The sequence below is a fragment of the Notamacropus eugenii genome, chromosome 1, assembly GCF_028372415.1.
Source record: "Notamacropus eugenii isolate mMacEug1 chromosome 1, mMacEug1.pri_v2, whole genome shotgun sequence".
In the NCBI taxonomy this organism is placed as follows: domain Eukaryota; kingdom Metazoa; phylum Chordata; class Mammalia; order Diprotodontia; family Macropodidae; genus Notamacropus; species Notamacropus eugenii.
The window spans coordinates 427,798,358-427,814,384 of record NC_092872.1 but is presented as its reverse complement, the minus strand read 5'-3'; the positions used below and the strand labels follow the sequence as shown (position 1 = coordinate 427,814,384).

The window sequence follows — 16,027 nt, the reverse complement described above, 5'->3', positions numbered from 1 at the left end:
ACTCCACTGAAATGTTTTATTATAAAACAAGAAAGTGGTGGTTCACTAAAAGAAAGCATGAGAGTCAATATGAAATAGTCTTTAAGGATCCACTCTTATATGGTGCAGCTGGGAAATGAAACTGAATTTTAAACATGACAAATATCCCAGTGTTTGCCAATAATAGATGCAGAGCTCAGAAAAGGCTAGGAAGGTGAGAGAAAAGGATTTTTCAGCTAAAACAACTTTCCTGTTCTTTGGGATATGTCATAGTGATGCTGGTAAAGTTCTCAAAGGAAGTTTAAGAATGAAAATAAATCTGCTTGGCTATAGAGTGACAGCTTATAACAGTAATTATGAGAGTTAAAGATCTTCCCCACCCATTAAGGGGTCTGCCCATTAAGGGAAGTTTGATTAGGGGAAACTGGTTTTGTAGGAAGGCTCACACCTTTAGTTAATTTCTAATGCAGCACTGGCTCTCAAGGGTTGTGATGCTCTCTGGCTCTGAAAAATATATAAATACTCTGACATCAGGTTTTACTTTGGGGCTTACTCAGTGGAAGTGTTTGTTTGGCCAGATGAGACTCTAGGAACCCACTAACGAGCTTTCCCCCTCCCTTTGAAAACCCAGATATTGGTGTTTCTCTCTCTGGTAATTTTATATGTATGGTCAGACAATTGGAAGCACTGTCTATTGCTCTTTATTTCTATTTGTATTTTCCCTTAAGTGCTGACTTTTTTCCCTGAACTTAGTGAATGATATATGTGTACCTGATGAAAATAGATTGTTGACCCCTCAAAAGTTACTTTCCTTTTAGAAAAGCAGGTCCTCTTGCGTATGCTGAGGTCCTAAAATTTTGCCTTATTTCTTTTTGGCTTGTCCCCAGTACAGCCAGACTAGACAAAGAACTAATTCCTATGACTAATCATTAAGAGGCAATGTGATGTCATAGAGAGAATTTGGTCTTAAAATAGTACACCCAGTTCTAATACTGTATAGCTGTGACTTGGACAAATCAATTACTCTCTGAAGCTCTTCTATAAAATGTGGATAATAATTATTAACTTGAACTATACCGAGCTCACAGGATTACTATGAGGAAAATACTTGGTGAATCTTGGTAAACTGATACAATTATTAATTACATACTCACTCTTATTTTTATTTTTTACCCATAAGATTAACTTATCCCTCCTTCCTCTGTCTTTGACTCTATACCTTATTGTCCATCCATTACTTGGCTGGTAGTAATTACCTTCCTCCTAGAGGATAAAACTTACATACTCAACTTTCTAAGCACAGTAATAGGGACACTATCGCAGGTTATTAGGAATTGAAGAAATGGTTCTTAAAAATGACTCACGCCAGCACAGTCTCCTCCTTACTAAGACGGGCAGTGAGAGCACTGAGTGCTTCTTGAGATGCCAAAGGAAGGCCAAAGCCATTGAGGGCTCCAACTGCATGGTAGATCTGGGAAACCGATGAATCTTCACTCACAGCTGCATGGAGCAGATCTTTGGTCTCATTGGAAATAGAAATCTATGAAAGAATGGTAGAAACACAGAGGATTTCAGATCAGGTATTGGCAACTAGGCAATCTAGGCTCTCTTCTTTATGGCTGCAGCAAAGTGACACTCAAAAGGCATCAAACTCGTCAGCACACCCACACTGATGTTTAACATGTCTGATCCCTAGTGCAGACAGTCATTTTTCTATGCACGATGGCTATCCTGCATTCAGGAAATTTGCTGAGAAGGGATTTTTCATGTGTATTATCCTTTCCTTTTCTTTCAAGAAAAAAGATGAGCTAGAAAAGAAAATCAAGGTTTCTCTAAACAGCAAGGGGAAAAAACTGTTAAAAGAAGGATTATTTACTTGTTTTTCTTAAGACAGACAAGGCCATAAAAAGTCAAAATTCAGGGAAAAAAAGCAAAAACTAAACAGAACTCAACTCTCACCAAAGCTATAAAAAGAAAAAACAATAACAAAAAACTTTTATTTTTTTAAACCTCAAACAATTCCTCCCCCAAACCCACTAACATGAAGGATGTGAAAAGAGGCTTTTATAGTTCAATGGTTGTAATGTTAGATTGAAGAGATTTAACTTACCTCACATCCTGAAAGGACCTGGCTGGACTGTGCTGCATAGAAAAGGGAATCAAGATTGTTGGGATCTAGGTTGGACTTGATGAAGGTACAGGCTTGCTAAAGAAAAAAAAAAGAAATCAAGATCAAGTAGTGATTTTAAGAGGAATGGGAAAAATCCCAGCACAGTATACAATATATTATCCCTACACTGACTTACACATGATTTTATCTTATGATCATCCATTTTTCACTGAAAGATGTAAAACTGTTGTTTACCTCATAGCACACGGAGTTAAAGTTAGAAATACTAAGGTGGTACTCTCACATAGATAACATCACTAAATATTTTGATCTATGAAGACATATATTTTTGTCATTCCAAAACAAAATTGTTTAAAATTTACTTTTAGCTTTCAACATTCACTTTATAAGATTTTGAGTTCTAATTTTTTTGCCCTCCCTCCCCAAAAGGGGATGCAATCTGATATAGGCTATACATGTACAATTACATTAAACATATTTCCACATTAGTCATATTGTGAAAGAATCAGAACAAAAGGGAAAAAACCATAAGAAAGAAAAAGCAAAATGATGTGCTTTGACCTGCATTCAGACTTCTCTAGATGTAAACAGCACTTTCCGTTGCAAGTCTTTTCCCAAAACAAAATTTTTAAATGGCTGAGAGGGCAGCTAGGTGGCACAGTGGATAGAGCATCAGCCCATGGAGTCAGGAGGACCTGAGTTTAAATATGGTCTCAGATACTTGACACTTAAGCTGTGTAACCCCAGGGAACTCACTTAACCTCAACTGCCTCCCAAACAAACAAAACAACCCCAATGAATACCAAAACAACCCCAAAACAAAATAAAAACAGCTTAGCAATTAACAAGAGTCTAAAAAACCCCTGAATTTCATTAAAATTCTGAATAAATTATCTTTAAAAATGACAACTGTGGAAAGGAAGGAAACAAGAAAACCTTTTAGAAGATTGTAAATTAAGTTTAGGGAGAAAGAAACAAATTACTGCAACAATGAAATTCCTCCACATGTACAAGGTTTGAAATAAAAGCATGTGCTTTGTCTCCCTCTTGTGGAAAAGCTGTAGCATAACATCTAGTTACTAAGAAACTAAAACTGATCCATGAAATTACTTCAGCTACCAATTTGAGAGCAATGCAACGTGAACAAGCAATTTTGTGTCCTTTTCCAACAGTGCGATATACGATAGCTTAAACTGATGCTTCTTAAGTTAGTAATGGAAACAGCAAACTGTGAGGAGGGCACATATCAGTCGTTATAAAAGTATTAAACTGTGAAAAGTCCCAGTCAACTAACAGACAAGCAATGAAAATAGTCTTCTCACACTGTTTCGAATGAATTCTACAAGGCTCTTTACCTATAAATTCATTCCATTTTAATTCATATACTCATCTCCCAATTTTGCTAAAAATGTCAAACTCTTGTGTGCACCTGGCATTTTTGTTGCAGCAGGCATTTTCACCTGTTTTCAAAAAGCAAACACTACTCTGCTTGGAGATCTCTCTCACCAATTGACAGAACAAAGGATGAAAAATGAGGCACGTTGCCCCCATCAATGAAGTGGGAGCAACTAGGATATAACTCTTAATTTGATGGTTCCGGTCCGAACAAGTGGCTAATTCAATAGCTTCGAGGCCTTGGTACAGTTCTCTATTATCACATGTACATATTTAATACAACTGTTTCTAAGACATTTCATAAAATAAAGAGAATGAATAACTCAGGAAGCAACATTTTACTATAACCAATAGCTCCAAAACATTTTTAGGCTGTTTTCGAAACCAATCCATAATGATAATGAGTAAAATATGAATACTAAGATCCTGAATTGAGAGTTCTAACCCATTTGCAAAATACTAGCACGTTTACTAGAAGATGCAATTCTTGGTGTCCAGAACTAAGTTCAGCATCACATCTGTGCGGCAGCTTGAATCCAGACTGCTCTCCTCAGCATGTCTCACATCTCCAATTGAAGAACTATTGCTGAATAATTCCACTTAGATATTCTGTCATCAAATCAAAATGTCTAAAGCCAAACTCATGTCTTTCAAAAAAAAACCAACAACAAAAAAATTCCTGACTTCCTTATTTCTGTCAAGAGTACTATCGTTCTTTTAAGTCATTCAAGATTAAAATTTTGGATACATCTTTGAAGTTCTTCCCCTTCCTCAAGCATTTGTCAAATAAAGCTGTTATGTCCTGTCAATCAATCCTTTTTTAATGTCCCTTGCTTCCATTCTTCTTTTCTATTATCATTGTTGCCATCAACTTTGCTCAGGTGAGGAAAGTACTTTGTAAACCCCAAAACTACCTATAAATATGAACTATTACTTTGTTTCTGGACTACTGAAGTAGTCTAATTGGTCTCCCTGACTCTCTTTCTAAAACTACCCTGCATATGGGTGTCACACTCACCTTTACTTAAATGCCACTGTCTTAGCTTACTCCTGTGGAATCAGGGCTCTATGCTCATACTTGATCAATCAACAAATATCTATTAAATGCCTGGTCAGTATGTGCCAGAAACTAGGCCAGTGCTTAGGCTACTAGTACAAAGAATGAAAGGTTCCTACTCCCTAGATGAGATTCTCTCCCATGTAGACACATAAAAAAAATATCTTGGCCAGTTAGCAGAAGCCTATTAGAATATTTCTCCTACAGTCCTGGGACTGAAGTTGGATGCTGTAACTGTTCTCTGATCCCAGCATGCTGGCTTTGGAGGGGGGTGGCAGTGGCAGGAATTAGACCTCAATGGTTCTTCTTTGTGCCCACTCTATGTGAAAAATTGAATCTCTACACAGAAACGAGTAAGTAAGTACACAGAAGACTCAGACTGCATAGATTAACCAACATATATTTCTGAGAAGGAATCCCCCAAGATGGACTGTGTTTGTCTAATTTCTTTCTTAATAGAAGCTACTCAAAATGAATGGCTTTGCAGTCTTGGTGGCTGTCCTGGGTTGAAGGCTGGCCCTTCATGGAGATCCCCAGCCTCAGAGATAACCCTAGGTGGGCAACTTTCTGCCATCTGTACTTGATCTGATACATTTCTGGCTCAAGAAGATCTGGCTGTTTTTGTAACTGCCGAAGTCTTGCCAGACTGTTGGGTATAACTAAGGTTGTCCTCTACTCCTATGGTTCTGGTTTTATTAGTCCTGTCGAGAGAACGCAGGACTTCCCCAGGAAAAGGTTCTATTGTCTGTTGATTTTATAGGGACAAGTTCATTGGTTCCCCCCTCCACCCAAGGTCCTTGTTGCCAGAATTTTATCTGGCTCTATGTCTGTCTGTTTTGTTACTGCTGTTTTATTCAAGGTATCATAAGGTTAGTTATGGCAAAGGAAACACAGGGTCCTGGTAGTGGTTGTTCTTATTTGTGAGTCATGAACCCAACAGTATCTATTTTATATGTTTTCCTATGTGATCAAGCTACTGTGTCTTCGCCACCATTGGCTGCCTTCATTCCTACTGTACGTACAGGTTAAATGGGAGATGAATGAGATGCAGTACAAAAGAAGGGAAGTACTTTAAATCTGCCCTGCCTCCTCCAGAAGTACCGTGGCTTGTTTTCTGAACATATTGTAGAAGCCTAGATCTTGCTAGCTCCAGAAAAGTGGAAGTTTTATACCTGGGATGACTCAAATGGAAAAAAAAATACAACAGCTTAAACTGTTAACAAGAAGAAAAGCCCAAATGGTTAGGTTTTTACTGAGAGCCCAACAAAGCAAAGCTGGGAAGGACTCCAGAAGAGGACAGTATTGTTTATAAGGTTGAATAATGGAAAGAATTTGCTGGGGGTTGTTTAACTTCTTTCAAGATTAACCCTCATAAATGAAAGGGGATAAAAATTTGAGAAAGCATTTGACCTTTACATGACCTGGTCAATCAAGGGACATAGGAAGAGATCATATCAATTATGAGAACAAAATTGTGTTAAGAAAGGACTCTCTTGTTACTAAGATTTATGGAGTTTAAACTGATGACTACAGAAACAGAAAGTATATGCCTGATATTTTGAATATGAACTTACAGAGTATAAAAGGAATTACGCTGAATTTGTAAAGAATTTCATACTGAAGTTTCCTTGGAATCACTATGAATTATCAATTTGGAAATTAAGAAATTTAAATATCTGCAACCAGCCTTACTATTTTATTTTCTCTCACAGAGACTATAGGATAGAGGAGTTTCCCCAATCCTGTATTATAAATGACTTCATCTCACATAAGATAAAAATGGCAAGTGAGGTGCTAAGCCCTGAAAGGAAAGGGCATTTTAATGCTTTGTCCTCTCAAAGCAAAATGCGTTCAATGTGAATTATTATTATTTGATACTGTTAAGTTACCTCTTTCGTCCTAATAATTACCATCTTCAATTTTTGCTCTTCAACAGAATGAAATATTTTGAAAGATTAAAGCTTTATTTTTTTGTGGAAAAATTTCAGTTCGTGGAAATCTGTGTGGACGGTCTCGGGCGGGTAAAAGTGGGACTTCTAAATCTTAGAGTCTTACGAGGCCCTCCATGAACAGCGGGGGTTCGAGAAGGTCAGACTGAGCTAGCTCGGCTAGCTCGGGTATTTCCGCCTCTCCCCGGGAGATACGTGATGGGTGGAGTCTCCCTGCCCTCGAGATTGTCCCAGATTGGAGCACACCTAGTTACCTAACAGCACGGTATTGAGATGCAAACTGTGCGGCTGAAGGTTAAGTAGGATTGAGGAAGCCTAAAAGCTCTCTTAGCACGTGTGGAGCCAAAGAGGACAGTAGGGCTCCGCTTCTTTTCTTTCCTCTCTCCCCTCCCCCTCTCTCCCCGCTTGTACTTCTACTTCCAATCCCTTAAGCTTAGCCTCCTTAGGAAATCTCCCCCTCTTCCTCCTAAGGAAGACCCCCCTGCACTTGTAACTAGACCCTGTAATAAAGCTCAACCCTTGTTCGACTCTGGAACGTCCTTTCTCTCATATGTGCATCCGGCGTGGCCAGCCGAAGACCTCGGAGGTGAGGTAAGAAAGACTCGGGTAGCCCAATACAGGCCTCTAGGCCTGGCAGAAATCAGTCTGAATAAGTTGCTCCCTGTTAGAAACTGGTTAGATCAAGAGAATGTCTCTAAATAGATAATTCTTTTCCAAGAAGCTAGGGAGACTATAAATGACTTTCAGGTTGAATTCCACCAATGCTGCTACTCTGGTGTAGATCTGGAAAGGAAAGCTAAAATCATGAAGTAACCTTAGAACTGAGGAACTGAAGTCAGATTGACATCAGGTATCATAAATATGTGTGGGCAGGAGAATTGGGGGAGCACAGTAAATATTATTTATTTCATTATTGATCTAAGTTGTCTGGTTTCGATTTCAACAAATAAAGAATGTTAAAATCAAGAGACACATGCCTGGAGCTTTTAATATGTAGATAGTGAAAAAGGCATTCAATTAGACTAATAGTAATTGGCAATAAGTTCTGTTTGTGTTTTATATTATTTTTATATCACATTTTATTGTTAATAAGATTGTCTTATGCTGGTGCTAGATTTTCAAGCATTATAATTTTGGCAAGTATTATAAAGCTGTGTAGCTAATATTATGGAATGAAACCTGATTCTGAAGAATAGAACACAATAAAAATATTAGTCAGGTTTGAGAGCACAAACAAACAAATATTATGTGAAAGGTACAGTGGACAGGGCACTGGACTGGAGTCAGGAAGATCTGAATTCAAATAGGACTTTAGACAATTTCTAGCTGTATGACCCTGGGCAAGTCACTTAATACTATTTGTCTCAGTTTTCTCATCTACAAAATGAGATGGAGTTGGAAATGGCAAACCACTGAAGTATCTTTGCCAAGAAAACCTCAAAAGGAGTCACGAAGTGTCAGACACAACTGGAAAACAACTAAACAAGAAAAACAAAGCTCTGGTGGCTCAAACATCTTCTTGCATTTTCAACCTAAATGTAAAAATGAACTCATAAATTTTAAGCCTAAAAACAACTGAAAGGAGAAATGAACATTTAGGGGGCAGAGCCAAGATGGCGGAGTGAGAGTAACTAATCACCTAAACTCTAAGACAAACTCCTTCACATACTTCTAAAAAGAGAATATGAATGGATGTAGGAGTATCAGAATCCAATAGGAGACAGATTGTGGAAGATCTGCAGCCCAGGATAGACTGGAAGATCAATGGGGCTGACGAGGCTGTTGCACGGGGCTGGAGGAGGTCACAGCGCACAGGCTGTACCAGTGTGTCCCTGCCATGGCAGGGCCAAGCATGAAGCCCTGAGCAGTCTGAGACAGCAGCTGCACTGTAGAATCTCAGGCATATCAGCCCAGGATGGAAGTCCAGTGGAAGAGAGAGAGAGAGGGAGAGAAGGAGAGGCAGAGGGGAAAGGAGAGGGAGAGGGACAGGGAAAGGGACAAGGAGAGGGAGAGGGAGGGAGAGAAAGAGAGGGAGAGGGAGGGAGGGAGAGAGAGCAAGCCCGGAGCCCCAGGTAACTGCAGCAGCTGTTCCTGAGGCTATTGGCCTGCAGATTAAATGTCTGTTAAGTCACCTACTTGAACTTTTGGGAGCCAAGATGGAGGCATGATTGGTAAATGCTCTACCCCTCCCTTTGGTGACCTTGAAAAACCCATATCTCCCCAGGAAAAATCCTGTAACAGTGGGAGCAGCAGAAGGGGTTAAAGGGGACCAGTGCAGGACCACAGTTGTCTCAGTCAGCCCCATTTCAGCAAACCAGGAGAAGATCCTGAGCCCCAGGGGGTGGAGCCCAGGCATGCCTCAGCACCCAAGGGGAATAAGGAAGACACTAGCACAGACAGGATCACCAACCACTGAGCTTGCCTATGCTCTAGCTCAGCAGAGGAGACCTCCTGTGCTCAGACCACCCCTCCCCCACATTTAAAGCAGCTAGCTCCAGGGTAACTCCAGGGAAACCTATAAAGAATTCATCTGGCCTCTGCTTTCCAACACCAGCCAGCTCAGCACCAGGTAAGCTGCAGCGTTTTAGCTTTTAGCTGAAAGAACCAGAGGCCACAACATACAAAGCCTCAAGTTCTAGGCACAAGAACTGTGGGACAGAGCCCCCTCTGCCCCAGACGCAGATTTACTTTAAAACTCAGGAAAAGGGTGATCATCATGAATAAGAAGCAAAGCAGAAAAGAAAAGATCATAGAATCTTTCTATGGGGACAAGGACCAAACCACGAATACCAAAGAGGTCAGCACTGAGACTGTACTCACATCTGAGACTTCAGAAGGGAATATGAACTGGTCTCAAGCCCAAAGAGCATTCTTGGAAGAGCTCAAGAAGGATTTTAAAAGCCAAATCAGAGAAATAGAAGAAAAACTGGGCAATGATTTTAAAAATATGAAAAAAGAATTCACTGAAGTGAACAGCTCCTTAAAAAGGAAAATTGAACAAATGGAAAAGGAAATGCAAAAGTTAACTGAAGAAAACAATTTGATAAAAATTAGAATTGGGGAAATAGAAGTTAATGACTCTATGAGACATCAAGAATCGGTCAAACAGAATCTAAAGAGAAATGAACATTTAAAGGTCCTCTGAACATAGGAATTGGAAAACTCGGTTTGGACTTTAAAACTTCAGAACAATAATAATCAAAGGATACATGGATTTTATACAATTTATACATTTGTGTATTAGCCTTTCTATAGAAATTCCTAAAGACATCTGTGTCTTGTTCATCCTCTCCCACCAATAGGAAAATAGTACTTTGCAACAACATATGACCATTAATTTGATGCCGAATCCATTCAAATCAGATCAGATTCTTTTAAGAGCAGACAAAACCAATTTTAAGAACACAACAAGCAGAGCTCAAAAATAGTTCAGTTCACAAGAACCGAGACAATTCTCTGAGCTACAACTTATAACCTTAACTTATAACACTACCCTGAAACACTGTAAGACGCTAATGAAATGAGTCAAAGTTTTCTATACCCAGGTAACAAGATGTCTTGCTCAAAGAACAAGAGGAACCCTGGGTCTAAGTGAAAGCCCATCAATATAAACTTCCCTGGAACCCTGCTAAAAGGGCCTACACAAGGTTCTTACTAGCAACACTGCAGTAACTGCCAAGACAGAAAATTGCCAAGGCTTTCCCATTTCAACTCTGTCCCCAATCCCAAGGAGCCACCAATTGACCAGGCCTTTGCCTGGAATACTTTGGAGTCTACCACAGAATTTGCTAAGTCTCAATAGTTTGTCTTCGAATGAACCCATGACATTTTGTGAGCAGTTCTTTAGATTCCTTAATCTCCTAAAATTTTAAGCTCTATGACTCCCATCCTTTGATTATTTCCCCAAAATTTAATAAAGTTTTGTTTTCTACTACCCACTGAGAGATGCTATTCAGACAAGACTTGAAATCTATAGTGGTTCTCTCCCATGTAGCTACATGTTATCATAAAGCAAACATGCCTTAATCCTGTAATTATCAGGATTTTGGTGGATTATTCCTTCAAGCATTCCTAAAAACAGTCCCTGGTTCTATATGTCCTTTGGGAATAAACTTTTTACTCCAGTCAAATTCATTTACTTACTGTCCCTTCAACATGTTTTGTGGATGTTTCCTTTGCTTATGTCATTTTTCTCACCTTTAATGTTCTCTCTCCCCCTCCCTGAATCCTATGGCTCCTTCCAAGCCCAGCTCAAATCTCACCTTTCTGTGCCTTCCTACGCCACACTAGACCTGAGGTGATCTTTGTGTTCTCAGAACACTGAATCCAAGGCATTTATTTATTCATTTGGTAGTTATCTTCTATTACCTTGTATTATTAGTAATCCTCTTAGGTGTTTATGTCTTGCCTCTTCAAATAGACTATACACTTCTAGAGGTACAAAATCACATACTCTTCATGTCCCACATTGCATAATACCAAGCATGACACAGGCACTTAACAATTACTATACTGAAATAAAAAATGTGTGAATTGAATTAACTCTTGCTGTCCTTTATGGGGAAAAAAAACCTTCCAGTAAAAAAAATGGAGATAGCAGTGAAGGAGCCTTAAAAACTGGTAGGTAAACCAAAGTCAATCTCACCTTCACATCAGGCACTTGTGCACCAAGTTTGCTGAGTCCCACGATGGAGTAGAAAGCAGTTTCCAAATCTGAAAATGGTTGATTCAAAGAGGATTTCAATCGTTCAACATCACGCTGAGTGAGGTAGTGGCTGGGTGTTAGGGCCTGGATGATTGTGATTGTTAGGGTCAAGAGTAAGATGGTGTTGGAACCTGGGAGAAAAAGGTGTTTATTTTAATGACTATTAAATAAGTTGCATCCTATCCCAATGCCATTTAAAATTACTGATAATCCAGAAAAGATTGTTTACATTTACAACTGCTATGATTATACAAAATAGATATGGAAGAATTTTTGTGGAGATTATATACTTTTGTGGGGAGTGAAGTAACTTTTCCCAAATAACAAAGATTTTCCTAACACACTCTGATCACGTTAGTCTCTGGTCAAAAAACTTCATGGTTCCCCAATACCATACTGGTATTAAGAGCCCTTCAATCTGTTTCCACTTTAGATTTCCACCACCATCATCTCTCATAAAATCCCAAGCTGACCTGAGATGCCTCTCTCCTCCCTACTGGCCTGGGGCTGCTAACATCTGGGGTCCCATGGCCATCACATCCCACTCTTATGCTGCTTTTCCTGGAGGGGGGGGGGGGCAGAAAACTAGCCCCTATAACACTGTCTTGACTAGAGAACTTGGCCGTACAAGATGGCCAAGTACTAGATGATTCTCACTAGTATTGTTCACTGTCTTCCCCAGTTGAAAACTTCCTGGAAGGCAGGGGTTGCTTTACATCCTTTTGGTCTCCATCAGACTGAATACACACAAAAAAGCTCTATTTATCAGGGACTATGGTAACAGCTAACATATGTCTCATCAAAAAATCCACATGCACCTTGCCATTTAGAGAACTCCCCAAATCAACTGGAGCATCACTTCAATCAAGATCTGCAGGGGCATCTGAACATTATTTTAATCAGTACCTTGGGGCCATTTTATTATCTCTATACTTGGTATTTCCCCATGCACCATAGCTAGAAAATTCTTGCAATTTCTCTCAGGTTCTTGCGATTCAAAAGCACCTTTTATCTGGGGGAAAATCAGACTTATATGAGCTGATGCAAAGTGAAATGTACGGTGTACCAAGTAACAGCACTACTGTGGGATGATTAGCTGTGAATGACTTAGTTATTCTCAGCAGTACAATGATCTAAGATGGTTCGGAAGGACTTATGATGAAAAATGCTATGCGTCCCCGACAACGAACTGACAATGTCTGAGTGTGGATTGAAGCACACTTTGTTTTAACTTTATTTTTCTTGGGGCTTTTTTGGGTCTGTTTTATTTCACAACATGACTATTATGGAAGTGTTTTGCATGACCATACATGTATAACCTATATTGAATTGCTTGCTTCCTTGATGAGGGGGAGTAGAGAGAGAAGAAGGGAGAGAACTTGGAAATCAAAGTTTTAGAAATTAATGTTAAAAACTGTTTTTACATGCAACTGGGGAAAAATGGAATACTAAACAAATTTTTAAAAGAAGAAAATCTCCTTCCCTGTGATACCTCCAGCTCATTTGACAGATGAGGAAACTAGGCAAACAGCATTAAGTGACTTGCCCAGGGTCACACAGCTAGTAAGTGTCTAAAGCCAGATTTGAACTCAGGAAGATAAATTTTCCTGATTCCAGGCCTAGAGCTCTATCCACTGTGCAACCTATCTACTCATTTCCATCTTTTGTTTAGGGAACAAAAATCAAAGTAACATTACTACTGTTATTGGAAAGAGTATGACAACCTACTGTCTGGTGGCTCCACTCACAATCCAGTGACTACCTTGTAGCATCCTTTCCTTTATCACTCTATGCTATTTATTATATCCCTCAATAGATCATTTTAAACTCCCTCAAGATAGGGAGTTTCCCTTTTTTATCAGATGGGGTGGTACATGAGAAAAGCACTGACTCTAGAGTTGGAAAACTTGGATTCAATACCATCTCAGATGTTTGGTCAGTCAATAAAGATACGTTAAGTCCCAACTGTGTAGCAGACACTATGATGAACACCAAGGCATACAAAGAAACATAAAAGACGGTTTTGGCTTTCAAGGAGTTCAGTCTAATGGGACAGACAACATGTAAATAGCTACATACAAACAAGTTATTACATATAGGATAAATGGGAAGTAATCAACAGAGGGAAGACAGCAGAATTAAGACAGACTGGGAGACTTCTTATAAAGGTGGGATCTTAGCTGGGAATTGAAAGAGGCCAGGAAGCAGGAATGAGAAAGGAGAGGATTTCAGGTGTGGGGACAGTCAGCAAAAATGCCCAACTGGGATATAGAGAGTCTTATTCAAGGAACAGCAATGAGACCAAGATCATGGGGAATAAGGTTTAAGAAGACTGGAAAAGTGGGATACAATATTATAAAGAGCTCTGAATACCAGAGGATTTTATAAAGCTAGAGGCAACTAAATTGAAGCAGTGGACAAATTAATGGCCCTGGAGTCAAGAAGACCCCAGATCAAATCTGACCTCAAGTACTATGTGACTTTGGGCAGTCACTTAACCTGTCAGTCTCAGTTTCCTCAATTATAAAAATGGGTATTAATAATAGCACCTACTTCCAGGGTCATTTTTGCTTAGCACGGTGCCTGGCACACAGTGGGAGCTATATAAATGTAAGCTATTATTATATTTGGTCCGGAAGGTGGTAACAAGTCATTAGAATTTACTGCCATGATTAGATCTGCACTTTAGGAAGATCACTTTCACAGCTGAGTGGAGTATGGAGTGGAATGGGAAGGCCTGCCACAAGCCAAACAGCCAGAAGGCTATTGCAACAGTCCATGTAGGAAATGATAAAGGCCTGCACAAGGGCAGTGGCAGTGTCAAAGGAGAGAATGGGGCATGCCACAAGAGATTTATGAAGGCAGAAAAGATAGGATTTGGCAACAGGTGCGATATGGAAGCTGAGGGAGAGGTGTTGACTGGGAAGATGGGGGTACCCTTGAAAGAAACAGGAAAGTTTGGAAGAAGGGAGGACTTGGAGAGAAAGATAAAGAGTTCAGTTTTAGACGTGTTGAGTATAAGATATCTATAGGGCCTCAAGTTCAAGATATCCAATAAGCAGCTGGAGACGTGAGTCTGGAGGGTAAGCAGAGAGGTTAAGGCTTATAAAGAGATGAGAAATGGTAACTTAATCTATGGTAGTTGATGAGGTAATGCCTATTAATTGAACAGGCCTGTTTAAGTAGCCAGGGTATGGCCCCTGTAATGAGGCAAAGAAAAAGAAAGACATCAGGCTGGGAGGGAAACAGTAACACTTACTATTGATAATCACTCTTAAGTCAAGAGGGTCCAGAAGACCCCTCAGGCAGGGGCTTGTAGGCATCCAAGCTTCAGAGTGTGAGTAACTGCATAGACCTTGGCCTAAGGGGGCCAAGGTCTCCCAGTGCATCCTGGGTCATCTCCAGTCATCCTGATGAATATCTGGTCACTGGATTCAGTTGGCTCTGGAGGAGAAGTGAAGCTGGTGACCTGCACAGCTCTCCCTCACTCAAAACAAAGTCAAGTGCAAGTCATGTCATCATTTCTCTGATGGCATGGTCTTCTTCGGAAACAAAGGACAAACACAACAACAACAATAAAAGGAAATAAATAGTACAGAGGGAGAAGTAGAACCAGGTCAGGGCCCTGTGGGACACCATCTCTCTTTTAGTTAGTGGGCTTGTGTTTGTCCTTGTTCTCCAAGAGAACCATGACATTAAGATGATGGCATGACTTGCACTTGACTTCGATTTGAGTGAGGGAGTGCTGTGCAAGGTCAACAGCCTCACTTTCTTTTCCTGAGCCATCTGGGTGCAGTGACCTGATATTCATCAGGACTGGAGATGACCCAGGATGCAATGGGAGACCCTGGCCCTTTCAGGCTAAGGTCTTATAGCATTCTCACTTTGAGTGAGATAACACCCATTCAATGAACAGGTTTCTTTAAATAGTTGCTCAAGGGATGGCCCCTTTAATCAAAAAAAAAAAAATCAAACTGGGAGGGGAAGACCCTCAGGGTTCCTGGGTAAAAGATTACTATTTAGTTAGGAGGCATGGCCAAGATGAAGACACAGCAAAGAAGACTGAGAAGGAGGGGTCAAATGGTTTAGAAGAACCAGGAGAGGCATCCCAAAAATCCCTAGATGAGAGTGATCAACAGCGTCAAAGGCTTCTACTTATTACATGTGTCACCATGGATGGGTCATTTACCTTCCCTGGGCCTCAGTTTCCTCATCTGCAAAAACGAGAGGGTTAGACCACATACCCTCTAGGTCCTTCTCTCCTGGGGCCTAAGACTGGAGCCTGGCAAAGCCGGAGGCCCTGGAATTCTCCCCAGGAAATTATAAGCTCCTCGAGGGCAGGGACTGTTTTTGTGTTTGTGTATGCCCAGCACTTAGCTCCGTACCTGGCACACAGTAAAGGGTTAATACATCTTGACCGATCGGATGAATGAATGGACCGAAGGCTTGTGGATGGAATGAATGAACTTAAACGTCTTTAACCAATCACCTCCTGGCTTCCATCTGAGCCTCCTACCCTTCCGACTCCTGCTGGGCAAGTCACCTCACCTCCCTGGGCCTCAGTTTCCTCAAGTGAGGACAACACTACCACTCCCGATTCCTCTGCTTCCTACAGGGCTGCTCCGAGGAAAACCTTCTGCTAACCTTGGATCGTCATTGAAACAGAGTCCTGCCCGGAGCACCAGGCCACTCTCCCGGATGCTGCCCGAGGCCCCAGACACGTTCGCCACATCCCGCTTCCTCCAATCCCCCACCCCAAGGTCCGTGGCAGCGCGCCCTCTCCACCCCTCCCCTCCGCCTCTCCGCGGAGC

The 16,027-nt window shown here is 40.6% G+C and overlaps 1 protein-coding gene across 8 annotated transcripts in view; it reads right to left on the bottom strand.

Moving 5' to 3' along the window:
- The window catches only part of RPN2 (ribophorin II), an 83,414-nt gene that overhangs the window by 66,959 nt on the left and 428 nt on the right, over positions 1 to 16,027 (bottom strand). For 3 of the 8 annotated variants that reach the window (XM_072631514.1, XM_072631515.1, XM_072631511.1), the window contains exons 1-4: positions 14,476 to 14,554; positions 11,157 to 11,347; positions 2,090 to 2,185; positions 1,344 to 1,519 (exon numbers count right to left, since the gene is read on the bottom strand). In XM_072631514.1, the coding sequence (XP_072487615.1) occupies positions 1,344 to 1,519; positions 2,090 to 2,185; positions 11,157 to 11,347; positions 14,476 to 14,539 (527 nt within the window). In that variant the 5' untranslated portion in view covers positions 14,540 to 14,554. Of the gene's footprint in view, positions 1 to 1,343; positions 1,520 to 2,089; positions 2,186 to 11,156; positions 11,348 to 14,475; positions 14,555 to 15,860; positions 15,976 to 16,027 lie in introns of those variants that run through there. The other 5 variants (XM_072631517.1, XM_072631518.1, XM_072631513.1 and 2 more) reach the window with 3 other exon arrangements.